Source organism: Ursus maritimus, assembly GCF_017311325.1.
Source record: "Ursus maritimus isolate PB19 chromosome X unlocalized genomic scaffold, ASM1731132v1 scaffold_X1, whole genome shotgun sequence".
Lineage (NCBI taxonomy): Eukaryota > Metazoa > Chordata > Mammalia > Carnivora > Ursidae > Ursus > Ursus maritimus.
In genome coordinates this window covers 66,929,607-66,946,980 of record NW_024423319.1, presented here as the reverse complement: position 1 = coordinate 66,946,980, position 17,374 = coordinate 66,929,607, and the positions used below count along the sequence as shown (strand labels likewise).

General features: G+C 41.9%; 1 protein-coding gene across 7 annotated transcripts in view; it reads left to right on the top strand.

Moving 5' to 3' along the window:
* The window catches only part of ZC4H2 (zinc finger C4H2-type containing), a 51,100-nt gene that overhangs the window by 19,966 nt on the left and 13,760 nt on the right, over positions 1-17,374 (top strand). For 2 of the 7 annotated variants that reach the window (XM_008710684.2, XM_040630622.1), the window contains exon 2: positions 12,293-12,403. The exons of 2 other annotated variants lie outside the window; for them this stretch is intronic. In XM_008710684.2, the coding sequence (XP_008708906.2) occupies positions 12,293-12,403 (111 nt within the window). Of the gene's footprint in view, positions 1-12,292; positions 12,404-13,452; positions 13,552-17,374 lie in introns of those variants that run through there. 3 more of the 7 variants (XM_040630630.1, XM_040630628.1, XM_040630629.1) reach the window with 3 other exon arrangements.

The window sequence follows — 17,374 nt, the reverse complement described above, 5'->3', positions numbered from 1 at the left end:
CTTCCCTCTGTTGTGTTTTGGGGGGGGGGGGGCGGGGAGATGGGCACAGTGCAAACCGGTTTTTCCGGGCTTTTGTTCTCTGGAGGCTTTCCCTGGCAGCTTTCTGTGACTTCAGAGGGTCAGAGCAGCAGTGACCGTATCCTAGCCTCTGTCTCAGAACAGAGAGATCGCAGTCTGCTCTCCGCTGAGCTCTTCTGGCCTCTTTAACTCTGTTTCCGTCTGTGCTGCTAAAAACCCCACAGCATCCTGTGTTGTGCACCCCACAGCCGCTCTCCCAGCCCTCGCTTCCAGGGCCTACACGTCTCTGTCCTTTGCGCTTCTAACCCCTCTAGCCGCCCATGGTTCCCCTGCGCGCTCCCGAGCTCCCTGTTGCAGCGTGGTTTGCGCACGCTCCGGAGCGCCGGTTTTCAGTCTGGTTCCAGTGAGCAGTCCAGAGCCCTGGTTTTCAGTCTGGTTTCCCCTGCGGCTACTGGTCCGTGAGTCCAGCCCGCTCCCCAGTGCAGGTGGCTACCGCTTCCCGGCGCCCGAGCCGGGCGGCTCCCTCCCCCCTTCTGTTTATCTTCCGATATCTGTGCACGGATTCATGGCTCCTTGCTTCCTACCTCAGTACTCAGCGCTGGAGATGTTCGTTTGTAGAGATCCAGATGCATCTTCCTGCATCTCAGGCTGATTTCGTGGGTGTTCAGGGTGATCTGGTAGATATCCAGGTCGACTCAGGGAACCAGCTGTAAAAAGGTCCCCTACTCCTCCGCCATCTTTTCTCTTTTTTGTTTTTAGACTTAATAATTTCAATTGTCTTATTAAAAAAAAAACGATTCATTCTTCTGGCTCCTTAAATCTGCTGTTGAATCCTGCTAGTGAATGTTTCCATGAAGTTAAATTTTTCAGTTTTAGAATATCTGTTTAGTTCCTTTTTATAATTTCTCTCTGTTGATAATCTCATTTTGTTTATTTTTTTTATTTCCCTCATTTCTCTTATTTCTTTGTCTTTTCCATTAGCTCTCTCTCCCTCTCTCTCTCTCTTTCACCACTTTGGTTCAGTTTATTCCTAGGTATTTCATTGTTTGGGGTACAATTGTAAATGGCATTGAATCCTGAATTTCTCTTTCTGCTGCCTCGTTATTGATGTATAGAAATGCAACAGATTTCTGTGCATTGATTTTGTATCCTGCAACTTTACTGAATTGGTTTATCAGTTTTAGCAATTTTTTGGTGGATTTGTTTGGGTTTTCTACATAGAGTATAATGTCATCTGCAAATAGTGAAAGTTTCATTTCTTCTTTGCCCATCTGGATGCATTTTATTTCTTTTTCATTGTCTAATTGCTGTGGCTAGGACTTCCAGTACTATGTTGAATAAAAGTGGTGAAAGCGGACATCCTAATCTTGTAGGTACAAGGACCATAGAAGAAATGCTCTCAGTTTTTTCCCATTGAGGATGATTTTAACTGTGGGATTTTCATAATGGACTTCATAATGTTGAGGTATGTTCCCTCTAAATCTACTTTGTTGAGGGTTTTTATCATGAATGGCTGTTGTACTTTCTCAAATGCTTTTTCTGCATGTATTGAGAGAATCATATGATTTCTGAATTTCTGTTTCTGAATAAAATCTAAGACACTGATAGATTTGTGAATGTTGTACCACCCCTGCATCCCAGGGATGAATCCCACTTGTCATGATGGATAATCTTTTCAATGTACAGTTGGATTGTATTTACCAGGATCTTGTTGAGGATTTTGGCATCCATATTCATTAGGGAAATTGGTCTGTACTTCTCCTTTTCTGGGGGGGCTTTGCCTGCTTTCTGGATCAAGGTAATATTGGCCTCATAGAATGAGTTTGGCAGCTTTCCTTCTGTTTCTATTTTTTGAAATAGCTTTGGGAAAATAGGTATTATTTCTTCATTGAATGTTTGGTAGAATTCCCCAGGAAAACCATCCTGGCCTGGAGTGTTATTTTTTGGAATATTGTTTATCCCTGACTCAATCTCTTCATAATAAATTGGCCTGTTTCAAAAATCAATTTCTTCCTGTTTCAGTCTTGGTAGTTTATGGGTTTCCAGGAAGGCCTCCATCTCTTCCAGATTGCTTAATTCATTTGCATAAAGCTGTTGTTAAAAGTTTCTAATAATCCTTCCAATTTCATTTGTGTTGGTTGTGACCTCTCTTTTTCATTCATAATTTTATTAATTTGGGTCCTTTCTCTATTCTTTTGGAGAAGCCTTGCCAGAGGTCTGTCAATGTTATTAATTCTCTCAAAGAACCAGCTTCTAGCTCTGTTGATCTGCTCTACTGTGCTCCTGGTTTCTAATTCGTTGATTTCTGCTCTAATTTTGGTGAAGTGCTTCCTAGTGCATGGATTAGACCTGCCCCTCTGATGCTGTTCCAGCATCTTGAGGTGAGGTATATAAACTGCATTTTAGATTTTTCTGTTCTTTTGAGTGAGGCTTGGATGGCTATTTATTTCCCCCTTAGGACTGCCTTTGCAGTATTCCATAGGTTTTGGACCATTGTGTTTTCATTCTTGTTGGTCTCCATAAATTGTTTAATTTGATTTTTCATTTCCTGTTTTTTCGAATCATTCCTGAGCTGGATGGTTCTTAGTCTCCAAGTGTTTTAATTTCTTCCAAATTTTTCCTTGTGGTTGAGTTCCACCTTCAAAGCATTATGGTCTGAGAATATGCAGGGAATAATTTCACTCTTTTGGTATTGGTTGAGACCTGTTTTGTGTCACAGAACGTGGTCTGTTCATGAGAATGTTCCATGGGCATTAGAATAGAATGAGTATTCTTTGGTTCTGCGGTATAGTGTTCTATATATACTTATGAGGTCCAACTCATCGAGTATGGCATTCAGAGCTTTTGATTCTTTGCTTAGTTTTTGTAAGGGTGTTCTGTCTATTTCTGATAGTGGGGTGTTGAGGTCCCCTACTATTAACATATTTTTATCTCTATGTCTCTTTATTCTGGTTAATAGTTGGCTTGTGTATCTTGCTGCTCCCCTGTTGGGGGCATATATATTTATAATTGTCATATCCACTTGTTGGATACATCCTTTAAGAATAATATAGTGCCCTTCTGTGTCTCTAACTATAGTCTTTAGTTTAAAATCCAATCTGTCTGATATGAGAATTGCTATCCAGCTTTCTTTTGAGGTCCACATGCATGAAAGATGGTACTCCATCCCTTTACTTTCAGTCTGAATGTATCTTTGGGTTCAAAATGAGTCTCTTGTAGACAGCAAATGGATGGGTCATTTCTTTTTATCCAATCTGCAACCCTGTGGCGTTTTATGGGAGCATTTAAGCTATTAGCATTGAGATGAATCCTGAGAGTTATGATTTTAATGATGCCATGTTGCCTGTAAAGTCTTTGTTTGTATCGGTTGTGACTTTCTGTTCTGTATCACTCTTGGGGCCTTTTTACCTTTATAGAACCCCCCTAAATATCTCCTGTAGGGCTGGTTTCGTCGTCATGAAATTGGTTAATGACTGGCGATTCTGGAAGGTCTTTATTTCTCCATCCATTCTGAATGACAGCCTTGCTGGATAAAGGATCCTTGGCTGCATGTTTTTCTCTGAAAGAGCTTTAAAAATGCCCCCCCACCCTTTCTCTCATTCCAGGTCTGTGTAGACAGGTCTGATGTAATTCTGATACCTTTGCTTTGGAACATGAGAAATTTCTTTGCCCTGGCCGCTTTCATTACTGTATCCTTGGATCTAATATTTGCAAAATGCACTATGATGTGATGTGGCATAGCTTTGTCGTGGTTGAGCTTGGGAGGGGTCCTCTCTGCCTCTTGGACACGAATGTTTGTTTCCCTTGCTATTTTAGGGAAGTTCTCACCTATAATTTGTTCAAATATCTCTTCTAGATCTTTGTTTTTCTCCACTCCCTCGGGGATGCTGATGATTCTGACATTGGATCGTTTCATTGAGTCAGTAATCTCCCATAACCTACATTCGTGGGCGTGGATTTTTTTAAGTCTAGCTTCTATTTTCGCTTTTTCTTCTACTAACCCATCCTTCAATTCGCTAATACGTTCCTCTGCCTCATTTACCCTGGCCGTCATAGCCTCTAGTTTTGACTACTTTTGGCTCATAGAATTTTTAATTTCTGCCAGATTCGCTCTCATTTCTGCCCATAGAGATTCTATATTCTCATTAACATTTTGGTTAATACTTTTTTCAAGTCTACACATCATCTTGACCATTGTTACTCTGACTTCCATTTCTGAGAATTTGGTTACATTCATATCCATTAGTTCCGTGCCAGAGGCCACAGACTCATTGTCTTTTCTTTGCTTGGGGAGGATTTCTCTTTCTAGTCATCCTGATGAGGAGAGGTTGCAGGGCTGTCCAGAGCCCAAATTATTGACCAGGACCCAGGCCGTGTGCCCTTGTTTTATAGTGATCTTAGGGATGTGGGCTTCTTGATTTTTCAGCCTGCCTTCTGGGGGAGGGACCTGCCATGCCAATACTCAGGCAACCCTGTTTGGGTCGGGTCTCCATGTCTCCTGTGAGGGGGGATGGGGATGGGCACGCTGTGAGCCGGTATTTCCAGGCTTTTGTTCTCTGGTGGCTTTCACTGGCGGTTTGCTGTGCCTTTTCTGAGAGACAGAGCAGCAGTGGCCGAATCTCAGCCTCTGTCACAGAACAGAGGGGATCGCGGGCCGTTCTCCACTGATGATCTGGGCACTTTAACTCTGTTTCTGTTGGTGCTGCTCAACCCTGCAGCGTCCTGGGATTTGCGCCCCACACCCGGCGTCCCAGGCCTCACTTCCAGGGCCGGCGCGTCTCTGTCCTTTGTGTTTCTAACACCGCCAGCCCCCAGCTGCCCCCGCGCGCTCCAGAGCTCCATTTCAGTGTGGTTTGTGCGCATTTCAGTGCTCCAGTTTTCAGACTGGTCGCACACGTTTCCAGGCTCAGGGTGTCAATCTGCTCTCTCTAGAGTGTCTGTCCGTGAGTCCACCCCGTCCGCGAGTCCACCCGCTCCCCAGTGCAGGTGGCTACCACTTCCCAGTGCCGGAATACAGCGGCTCTGTCCCCCTTCTGTTTATCTTCCAATATCTGTGCGTGGTTTCATGGCTCCCCGCTTTGTACCTCAATACTCAGCGCTGGAGATGTTCATTTGTAGAGATCCAGATGTATCTTCTTGCGTCTCAGGCTGATTCCGTTGATGTTCGGGCTGGTCTGTTACCTATCCAACTCGACTCAGGGAACCAGCTGTAAAAGGAGTCCCCTACTCCTCTGCCATCTTAACCCCTCCCCATCGATCCACTTATTTCTGAATGAGTTTTGGTCTGTGTGTTGGAAGACACTGAATCCCAATATTGCAAAGATAGAAAACTTATGTATGTGTGTATGTGTACATATATACAAAAATAAAATTGAATAGATCAAAAAACAGCCAAAACTGAAGCATATATATGTATAAAATAAAAGTTAAAAAGCAACTTAGAAAGAAAGTGTCGATAAAATAAGAAACTAGTTGAAAAGTGAAAAAAAAAAGAAATGGAAAATTTTAGACTGAGAGATAATCGAATCATGAGAAATTCCACAAGTTCTATATGCTGTTTTCCCCTAGCAATTGATTTTAACAGTCTTGTGGGATCCATAAATTTGTTGTGCACCTATTCTTACAATTGGTCTTCTGGGGTAGGGCCCTGCTGTGCTACTTCTCACGTGTCTTTTTCTGGACAGCTTTGCACCACCCCTTTGTCAGGGGGATAGGCTCCATATGAGCTGGTCCTCTGCGTGGCTTTTGTTCTCTGAAGGCTTTCTTTGCCTCGTTAGAGGATCAAAATAAAGATGGTCATGCCCCATTCTCCAGCCGAGAGTCAAAAGATCGCAGTCCTTTTATTTAGTTAACCCTCTGGGATAGAACATCTTCACTTTCTTGTGTGTCAAACTCTGCAGAATGTGCGGTGCATGCCCATAGCAATCCTCCCCAGGGGAGTCCAAGGGTCTCGCATTACTGCCTTTTGTAAGGCCCTGATGCCAAGAGTGGTCCTGTGATCATGCGTGTTCTGCGTCTGCCCCTCGCCATGGGAGGGGGGCAGCTGAGTGTCTCTGTACTATTGTTTATGGGACCCCTGCCCTGAAAGCTGTTGCCAGATTGTGGGCACACCCATCCCACCCCTCCTGGGGGGTGGTGGATGATCTCTGCATTCCAGTCTGCTGCTTGGTGCCCAAGTGGAGAGCAGTCACTTGATTGGGTCCTACTCACGGATTATGGCCACCTGAGCTCAGAGTCCCCTCCTCAGCTCACTGACTGCAATCCATTTCCCCACTCCAATACTTGGGAACTCTGCCACCTCAGGCACCCCCATTCTTTCTGTGACCCCAGGGATCCTGAGACCACCCTGTCACACCTAGGATCCTGCCCCGTTCTGCCACCTGCACACCTTTCAGGAAGGGATGTATCTGGTGCAGATTTCTAAGGGTCCCAGTTTTGCCCTTCGGGGCTCTATCACTTTGGGGCTCTAGCCAGTTATTGAGGCTCCCTCCCCTCTCTGTTTATCTTCTGATATCTCCCTTCAGATTCACTTCTCCACACCTCCTACCTTTCAATAAGTAGGCTTTCTACTTGTAGATTTCTAGATAAATTTTTCTTATATCTCAGGATGAATTCATGGGTGTTCAGAATGGTTTGATAGTTATACAGCTTAATTCAAGTGACCAGATGAACTGAGACCCCTACCTACTCTTCCACCATCTTGGCTTATGTTCTTGGGAACATCAATCTTATTAATTCTTTAAAAGAACCAACTTCTAGTTTCATTGATCTGTTCTAGTGTTGTTGTGGCTTCTGTTTCATTAATTTTTGCTCTAATCTTGATTATTTCTCTTTTTCTGCTTGGTTTAGACATTATTTGCTGTTCTTTCTCCAACTCCTTTAGGTGTAAGTTAAGCTCGTGTATTTGAGACTTCTCTAATTTTTTGAGAAAGGCTTAGATGTATTGCTATGCACTTTCCTCTTAGGACCACCTTTGCTGTATCCCAATGTTTCGAACAGCTGAGTTTTCATTTTCCTTTGTTTCCATGAATTCTTTTAACTCTTTTTTAATGTCCTGGTTGACCTATTCGTTCTTTGGTAGGATGCTCTTTAACCTCCAAGTGTTTGAGTTCCTTCCATATTTCCTCTTGTGATTGAATTCACATTTCAAAGCACTGTGGTCTGAAAATAAGCAGAGAATAATCCTAATCTTTTGATACTGGTTGAAACCTGATTTGTGACCCTGTATGTGATCTATTCTGGAGAATGTTCCATGTACACTCAAGAAGAATGTATATTCTGTTGCTTTAGGATGAAATGTTCTGTATATATCTGTGAAGTCCATCTGGTCCAGTGTGTCATTCAAAGTCCTTGTTTCCTTGTTGATCTTCTGCTTAGATGATCTGTCCATTGCTGTGAATGAGGTGTTGAAGTCCCCTACTATTAATTTATTATTATCAATGTTTCTTTACTTTGGTTATTAATTGGTTTGTATAATTGGCTGCTCCTGTGTTGGAGGCACAAATATTTACAATTGTTAGATCTTCTGGTTGGATAGACCCTTAAGTATGATATAGTGTCCCTCTTCATCCCTTACTCCAGTCTTTGGTTTAAAATCTAATTTGTCTGATATGAGGATTGCTACCCGAGCTTTCTTTTGAGGTCCGTTAGCATGGTAAATTGTTCTCCACCCCCTCACTTTCAATCTGGAGGTGTCTTTAGGTCTAAAATGTGTCTCTTGTAGACAGCACATGGATGGGTCTTGTTTTTTTATCCATTCTGATACATGTTTTTTGATTGGAGCATTGAGCCAATTTACATTCAGAGTAACTATTGAAAGATATGAATTTAGTGCCATTGTATTGCCTGGAAAGTTCCTGTTTCTGCAGATTGTCTCTGTTTCTTTCTGGTTTATGTTACTTTTGGGCTCTCACCTTGCTTACAGGATCCCCTTTAATATATTTTTTTAAAGATTTTATTTATTTATTTGACAGAGACAGCCAGCGAGAGAGGGAACACAGCAGGTGGAGTGGGAGAGGAAGAAGCAGGCTCATAGCAGAAGAGCCTGATGTGGGGCTCGATCCCAGAACACCAGGACCACGCCCTGAGCCGAAGGCAGACGCTTAACGACTGTGCCACCCAGGCGCCCCCCCTTTAATATTTCTTGAAGGACAGGTTTAGTGGTCACAAATTCTTTTAGTTTCTGTCTGTCCTGGAAGCTCTTTATCTCTCCTTCCATTCTGAATAACAGCCTTGGTGGATAAAGTATTCTTCGTTGTATGTTTTTCTTATTTATTACCCTGAATATAACATGCCAGAGATTTCTGGCCTGCCAGGTCTCTGTGGATAGGTCTTCCACCAGCCTAATAGTTCTACCACCTTAGGTTAAGAACCTCCTGTCTCATGCTGCTTTCAGGATTGTCTCTTTATCTCTGAAATGTGCAAGCTTCCCTATTATATGTTGGGGTGTTGATCTTTATTTATTGATTTTGAGGCAGCTTCTCTACCTCCTGGGCCTGAATGCTGGTTTCCTTTCCCTGATTAGGAAAGTATTCAGCTATGATGTGCTCATCTATATCTTCTGTCTCTCTATCTCTCTTTCTTCTTCCTCTGGGACCCCAGTAATTCTAATATTGTTTCATTTTTTGTATCGCTGATATCTCAGAGCCTCCCCTCATGGCCCATTAGTTGTTTTCATCTCTTTTCCTCAGCTTCTTTCCTTTTCATCGTCTTGTCTTCTATGTCACTGACTCTCTCTTCTGCCTCATTTACCCTAGCTGTTAGATCATCCATTTTAGACTGTATCTCAGTTAAGGCATTTTTATTTTAGCCCTTTTAGATTTTATTTCTGCACTATGAAATTCTCTGGTATTTTATGCTTTTTCAAGCCCAGCTAGTAACTTTATAATCCTTATCTTGAGTTCCAGTTCTGACATTATACCTATATTCATATCAATTAGATCTGTGGCAGTAAGTATTACCTCTGGTTCTTTCCTTTGTTGTGAATTCCTCCTTCTAGTCATTTTTCCTAGAGAAGAATGATTGTATGAGAGAATAAAATAAAAAATATCAGCCATGACCCAAGCTAAATACACACTAGACAAATCTGAAGAGGTGAGGCCAAAAAAAAAAAAAAGAGAGAGAGAGAGAATGAAAAAAAAAGGAAAAAGGAGAATATAAACTCCCAGGTGGACAAAACAGGTGATCCACTTGGTTCTAGGTGTATTTTTTAATTTAAATTCAATTAGCCAACATATAGTACATCATTAGTTTTTGATGTAGTGTTGAATGATTCATCAGTTGCATATTACACCCAGTGCTCATCATATCATGTATGTTGTACTGTTTGTTAGAAGACATTAAATCCCAAAATTGTAAAGAAAGCCAAACACACACACACACACACACATATATATATATAGAGAGAGAGAGAGAGAGAGAGAGAGAGAGAGAGAGAGAAAACCAAAAATGAAGAATATAGCTATAAAACATAAAGGTAAAACTGAAATTAAAAAAAAAAGACTTAAAAACAGTGTGCTGATAAAATAAACTAGTTGTAAAGGAAAAATAGGGAAAAAAAGAAAAGGAAAATTTTAAACTTAAAGATAAAAGATTCATGAGGGAAAAAAACAACTTTGAATTCTATATACTATTTTTCCCTAATGCTGGAGTTTTATAGTTCTGTGTGCTTTGTAACCTTGGTATTTGCCAGCTGGTCTTCTGGGGGAGGGACCTGCTTTACTGAATCTCAGGTGTTTGCCTGGTTGCAGTTGCACTGCTCTTTTCCAGGGGTCTGGGCTCAGTGTAAGCTGCTTCGGGTTGCTTTCTGTGGCTTTTGTTCCCTGAAGGCTTTCTGAGGTGTTTTAGGGATGAAAACAAAAATGGTGACACCCTGATCTCCAGCCCCAGAGCTAAAAATTCACAGACCCCTCTCTTCAGTAAACCATTAGGGAAAAGCAGTCTTCACTTTTGTGTGCACCAAACTCTGCAGACTCTTGCAGTGCATACCCGCACTGATCCTCCTGGGAGAGGGAGGAAGGTTGCAGAGGCCTGCCACTTACAGGGCCCCCACAGTGAGAACAGTTGCCCAATTACTGGTGATCTGTGCCCCCTCCCCAAGGAAGGAGAAGGTTTGGCCACGTTTCTGCCCTTTGCAGGGCCGCCGCATGGAGAGCATAGCCTGATTGTGCCATGGTGCATGGTTTATGGCAAACCGAGAGGAAAGCCCACTCCTGGGCTTCCTGACCCCAACCGATTTCCCTGATCCAGTGCTTGGGAACTCTCACAGCTCAGGCACCCCCATTCTTTCTGTTACCCTGGGGATCCTGAGACCACACTGTCCCACCTATAATTCTGCCCTGCTTCACCACCTGAGCACTTTTCAGGCAGGGACATCTCTCACTAGAGCAGACTTCTGAAAGTTCTGATTTTGCACTCAGGGGCTATATCACTTTCTGGTAGCTGTCTTATGGAGGATCCTTCCCCCAACCCTTTATCTTGCTATATATACCCTCTGATTCACTTCTCCGCACCTCCTACTTTGCAAAAAGTGATCACTTTCCTATTTGTAGAGTTTTAGCAAGTCTTTTCTTACATCTTAGGTTGAATTCATGGGTGTTCAGAATGATTTGATAGCTAACTAGCTAAATTCAAGGGACCGGATGACATGAGATCCCCTACTCTTCCACTATCTTGTTCCAATCCTATAAAACATTTTTTTAAATAACAAAATATTATCGAAAATATCAGCATACATTACATATGAAATGGTAAGTATTCCTTTCAGAAATTTTGTTTCAAGTTTTTATCTATGTATGTGTATATTGGGTCACACTCTGAAAATAATTTCTTGCTGTAGGTCATTTCTTACTGTATGTCTATTGGACAGATATTTGCATACATTTGTTGCATTCATGCCCCTCTGTCCCACAAGTCTGGCCCAGACCCACATTTCCAATCTCATCTGCTACTACTTCTCTTCATTCAACCTATCCTTTATCTACATGAACGTTCCTTGCTCTCTTATACACTTTTACTCCCCCAGGCCTTTGCCAATGTCATTCCCTTCTTCTTGAACACCCTTGCCTCATTCCAAGCCTGTAAGTCCTACTTATGCCTCAAGAAACACCCAGAACAAGCCCCACTTCTTGTCCAAAATCTTCCAAATTCACCAGTCCAAAGGGATTACTACCTTTTTGGGCTCCCACAGGGAGCTATATGGAGATTTATTGTTGCACTCATCATTCTGTCTCATTATCAAGTTTTGAATTGTCGTGTATCTTCCTTTCTCCTTCCTTCCTTCCTTCCTTCTTTCCTTCCTTCCTTCCGTAATTGTTCTGGAAGCTTCAGCAGGTTCCTCTCTCATCTGGCTTGAGAACTGACACAGCCCCAGTGCTCACTCAACAGCCAGTTACAGGAGATCTGGTACCTCTGGAATTTAGGAATGGGCAATTCAAGCCAAACAATGCTAATCACAGGAAAGAGAATGGGAAAGAGTTGGCATTTGCTAGTGAGCTGTAAGAAAGTCTTCAAATTCAACTGTTCTAAGGTATCTGCTTTTCTCACGTAGCTATTTTCCCAGATGAACAAATAAGTATTAAATGGAAGAACACTTAGTACTTAGGGAGTATTCTAGCTAGACCAGAGAAAGCAGGAAAAGCTTGCTCCCCTTTGTTCATTCAGTGACATTTACCAACCACCTGTTTTGGGCCATACACTGGACTGGTATATTCTGTGAGGACCATTAAGGTGAATTAGACCTGTTCTCAAGGATCTTAGAATTTAGACAAATAGCTGTGATCTCTTCCCTGAGTTCCAGACTCATATATCCAACTTCCCACTTAACTAAACCCATTGGATGTGTCACTGGATCTCAAACAGGCTCCAACAGAACTTTCAATTCCACTCCTACCCCAACATTCTCCTTTCTTAGTCTGCCCCATCAGTAGTAAATATCTCCCCTACCCCAAATCTGGAATCATTCTTCATCCCTCCCTCTCTCTGACCCCCTACATGGAAACATTGGCATAGTGATTATCAAACATTAGCACACTGGTTTTGCATCAGGCTCTACCTGGAGGACCATTGAAACAGATTGCTGGGTCCCATCTCCAGAGTTTCTGATTCAGTAGATCAGAGGTGGGGCCTAAGCGTATGCATTTCTAACAAGTTCCCAGGCAATAGTGTTACTGCTATTTCAGGGATCACACTTGAAAAACCACTGCATTAGTAAGACCTGGTGGGTTATACCTATATAATATATTCTGAATCTGTCCACTTCTCACCATTTTCATAGCTCATCAACAAATATGTGCAGTTTTCCATCCATCTTCACTACCCAGTGGCTTCACTTGATCAGCCTGTCCTCAAGTCCTACAGGTCCCAGCTGTCCTTCCCTGCTTGTTGTGTGAGTATTGGGGCTAAGTCACCTCCAAAGCTGGATGACAGATGAGTCTGCCAAGCTTGACCCAGAAATGGATATTCCATTGCCCTAGAACCTCCCCTCCTCTCTACACTTCCTACTCCATGTTAGCTAGCAAAAAGCCATTGGAAAGAAGTCAGCTGAGTGGTTTTTGTTTTGACTCAGGATTCTGTCTGGATAGGCTATGGACTAGGGAGGTCAGATATCCTGGTTCGATAGTTAAGTAAGACTATGACCCCAGTGAATGTGGGTAACGTTAAGGAAGTATGTTGTGGTTTTCCTGTGATTCCGTGGCCACACCTGGTGCACTTTAGCCTCTTGGGAGGATTTCATTACAAAACTTTCCACATAAAATCACATCTTTAATGACTTGGTTGCTTTCCTCACTTGTAAGGCAAAATATGTTGCAGAGTCTACCTCATGGAGTCATCTAAGACCTCTGTGCAAAGTTACACTGAGTTCTATTTCTCAGGTAGAATTTCCAAGGTTCCAGGAGGTTCCATGATATGCCTCATTTCACCCTGAAAATCGATGACTACACCAGGACAAGCATTAACCTCCATTGGCTTATTTTCTATCTCTTGAGATCTATCATATGAGGAAAGTTCTTTGGTATGGTGCCAAAGTTGATTAGGCTCACCACAGTGGAGTCTCCACTACCTGGCTTTGTGATCATTGGCAAGGCACTTTACTTCTCTCAGCCTCAGAATTTTCATCTGTGAAAATGAAACTAAACATACCTATTCATATTGTCATGATGGGGATTAAATCAGATGACATATAAAATGCCTTGCACAATTGCTGGAACATAGTACAAACACACACACACACACACACACACACCTCTACTATGATTAAACAGAACTTTTCTCAACACCCAATTTCATCTCAGTTCCTTGCACTTATAGACTCAATAAATGTTGACTGAATGAATCAAATCCCCCTACCCATGGTAATGTCTTTCTCTGAGTCTACTTAAATTACAGTCAATACCCTAAACTTACTACCTATTTGGTTTCATTTTGTCACTCCAGGTGTAATTGCTGAGCCCTGCTTATGGCCAAAGCAGTGTGAGGGGTGACAGGAGTTTACAGAGAGAAGTATGAAATTGTGCCAGTCTCCAGAAAGCTCTTGTGTGTATAATTATCTGTATTTTAAATTGCTTCATGTGTAAGTCTGTACATTTAGAGGACCCAGCGGAACATAGCCGCATGCTCTTAGGCTAGTTCTTGCCCTTTCTGAACATTTGTTTCTTCATCTCTGAAATGAAGAGGATGAATTTGATTGGTGGCTTTGAAATATGTTCTGAGGAGCCCTAGGATTTCCATAGAGGTATATAACAGGTCACTCTAATAGAATCAGGCAGAGTTGGATTTGAAGAGAGAATAAGGACGCTGGGGGTCCCACTTCCACTTCAGCCATAATAGTTACAGTTTGTTCTGTTTTCTATATTGGATCACAATTTTTTATTTGAAGGAAGAGGTCTACTCATCAGTTACCCATAGGATCCAGCACACTGTTAGAGTAAATGGTACTTCCTTAATAAAATTTCTTTGTCCACTTGGTGGATAGAATATGTGAGGAGAAGGAAGCTATTATGATGTCTACTCTGTAGATTTAAGAAAAAAAGGACATTTCCCTTGAATTTAATCATAGCCCAAACTACCCAGTATATATACCCATATATCAGAGGATGCCTTTTAGTTTTGTTTTTTTTAATAATAATTTTTTTATTATATTCTGTTAGTCATCCCTGGTTTTTGATGTAAAGTTCCATGATTCATTACTTGGCGTATAACACCCACTGCACCATGCAATACTTGCCCTCCTTAATACCCATCACCGGCTTATTCCATTCCCCCACCCTGAAACCCTCAGTTTGTTTCCCAGAGTCCATAGTCTCTCGTGGTTCATTCCCCCTTCTCTTTACCCCCCCTTTCTTCTTCCCTTTCTTTTCCTACCGATCTTCCTACTTATTATGTTCCATAAATGAGTGAAAGCATATGATAACTGTCTTTCTCTGCTTGACTTATTTTGCTTAGCATTATCTCCTCCACTCCTGTCCATTTTGCTGCAAATGTTGGGTAATCGTTCTTTCTGATGGCTGAGTAATATTCCATTGTATATATGGACCACAGCTTCTTAATCCAGTCATCCGCTGAAGGGCATCTCAGCACCTTCCACGATTTAGCTATTGTGGACAATGCTGCTATGAACATTGGGGTGCATATGGCCCTTCTCTTCACTACGTCTGTATCTTTGAGGTAAATACTGAGTAGTGCAATGTCGGGATCAAAGGGTAGCTCAATTTTTAACTTTTTGAGGGACCTCCACACTGTTTTCCAGAGTGGCTGTACCAACTTGCATTCCCACCAACAAAGTAGGAGGGATCCCCTTTCTCCACATCCTCTCCAAAATTTGTTGTTTCCTGCCTTGTCTATTTTTGCCATTCTAACTGGCATAAGGTGGTATCTCAGTGTGGTTTTGATTTGAATTTCCCTGATGGCTAATGATTTTGAACTTTTTCATGTGTCTGTTAGCCATTTGTATGTCCTCATTGGAAAAGTGTCTGTTCATATCTTCTGCCCATTTTTTGATTTCTTTGTTTCTTGTGTATTGATTTTGAGAAGTTCTTTGTAGATCTTGGATACCAGTCTTTTATCTGTAGTGTCATTCGCAAATATCTTCTCCCATTCCATGGGCTGCATCTTAGTTTTTTTGACTGTTTTCTTGGCTCTGCAGAGGATTTTTATCTTGATGACGTCTCACAAGTTAGTTTTTTCTTTTCCTTCTCTTGCCTTTGGAGATGTGTCACGAAAGAAGTTGCTGTGGCCGATGTCAAAGAGATTACTGCCTATGTTCTCCTCTAGGATTTTGATGGATTCCTGTCTCACATTGAGGTCTTTCATCCATTTGGAGTTTATCTTTGTGTATGGTGGGAGACAGTGGTCAAGTTTCATTCTTCTGCATGTAGCTGACCAATTTTCCCAGCACCATTTATTGAAGAGACTGTCTTTTTTTCCACTGGATGTTTTTTCCTGTTTTGTCACAGATTTGTTGCCCAAAGCGCTGAGGGTCCATTTCTGGGTTCTCTATTCTGTTCCATTGGTCTATGTGTATGTTTTTGTGCCAGTACCATGCTGTCTTTGTGATCACAGCTTTGTAGTATAGCTTGAAATCTGGCAACGTTATGGCCCCAGCTTTGCTTTTTCCTTTTCAACAATTCCTTGGTGATCGGGGTCTTTTTTGGTTCCACACAAATTTAAGGGCTGTTTGTTCCAGTTCTTTGAAAAATGTCATTGGTATTTTGATCAGGATGGCATTGACAGTGTAGAATGCTCTGGGTAGCATAGACATTTTAACTATGTTAATTCTTCCAATCCATGAGCATGGGATATTTTTCCATCTTTTTGTGTCTTCCTCAATGTCTTTCAAGAGTGATTTCTAGTTTCTAGAATATAGATACTGGCCTCATAGAATGAGTTTGGTAGTTTTCCTTCTGTTTCTATTTTTTGAAACAGCTTTAGGAGAATAGGTATTATTTCTTCTTTGAATGTTTGGTAGAATTCCACAAGAGTCTTGTTTTTCAGGAGTTTTTTGATCACTGCTTCAATCTCTTCATGATTAATTGGTCTGTTTAAACAATCAATTTCTTCCTCTTTCAGTCTTGGTAGTTTATAAGTTTCCAGGAAGGCATCCATTTCTTCCAGGTTGTTTAATTTATTGGCACAAAGCTGTTGATTAAAGTTTCTAATGATCCTTCCTATTTCTTTTGAATAAGTCTTGCCAGTGGCTTATCGATCTTATTTATTCTTTCGAAGAACCAGCTTCTAGTTCTGTTGATCTGCTCTACTAAGTTCTTTAATTTTTTGTTTGACCCATTCATTCTTTCGAAGGGTTCTTTTTAACTTCCGAATGTTTGCATTCCTTCCAAATTTTCCTTCTGATTGAGTTCCAGTTTCAGTGCATTTTGGTCTGAAAATATGCAGGGAATAATCTCAGTCTTTTGGTATCAGTTGAGAACTGATTTGTGACCGAGTATGTGATCTATTCTGGAGACCATTCTGAGTGCACTTGAGATGAATGAGTATTCTATTGTTTTAGGATGTAATGGTCTGTATGTATCTACAAAGTCCATCTGGTCGAATGTGTCCTTGAAAGCTCTTGTTTCTTTGTTCATCTTCTGATTAGATGATCTGTCCATTGTTGTGAGGGGAGTGTTTTGAAGTCTCCTACTATTAATGATTATTATAAATACGATTCATTATTCTGGTTAATAGTTGGTTTATGTAGTTGGCTGCTCCCATATTTGGTGCATGGATATTTACAATTGTTAAATATTCTTGTTGGATAGACCCTGTAAGTATGATATAGTGTTCCTCTATATCTATTACTACTGTCTTTGTTTTAAAATTTATTTGTGGGGGGAGGAGTTAAGAAGGCAGAGGAGTAGAGGTCCCCTTTTTCAGCTGGTCCCCTGAGTCAAATTGGATAGGTACCAGACCATCCTGAACATCTACGGAATCAGCCTGAGATGCAGGAAGATACATCTGGATCTCTACACATGAACATCTCCAGCGATGAGTATTGAGGTGCGAAGCAGGGAGCCGTGAAACCACGCACAGATATCGGAAGATAAATGGAAGAGGGAGGGAGCTGCCACGTTCGGGCACCGGGAAGTGGTAGCCAACTGCCTGGGGAGCGGGTGGACTCGCGGACCGGCAATCAAGAGAGAGCAGACTGAGACCATAAGCCTGTGAACGTGCGCGACCAGTCTGAAAACTGGAGCACCAGAATGCACGCAAACCACACTGAGATGGAGCTCTGGAGCGTACAGGGGCAGCTGGCGGCTGGCAGTGTTAGAAACACAAAGGACAGAGATGTGCTGGCCCTGGAAGTGAGGGCTGGGACGCTGCGTGTGGGGTGCACATCCCGGGATGCTGCAGGGTTGAGCAG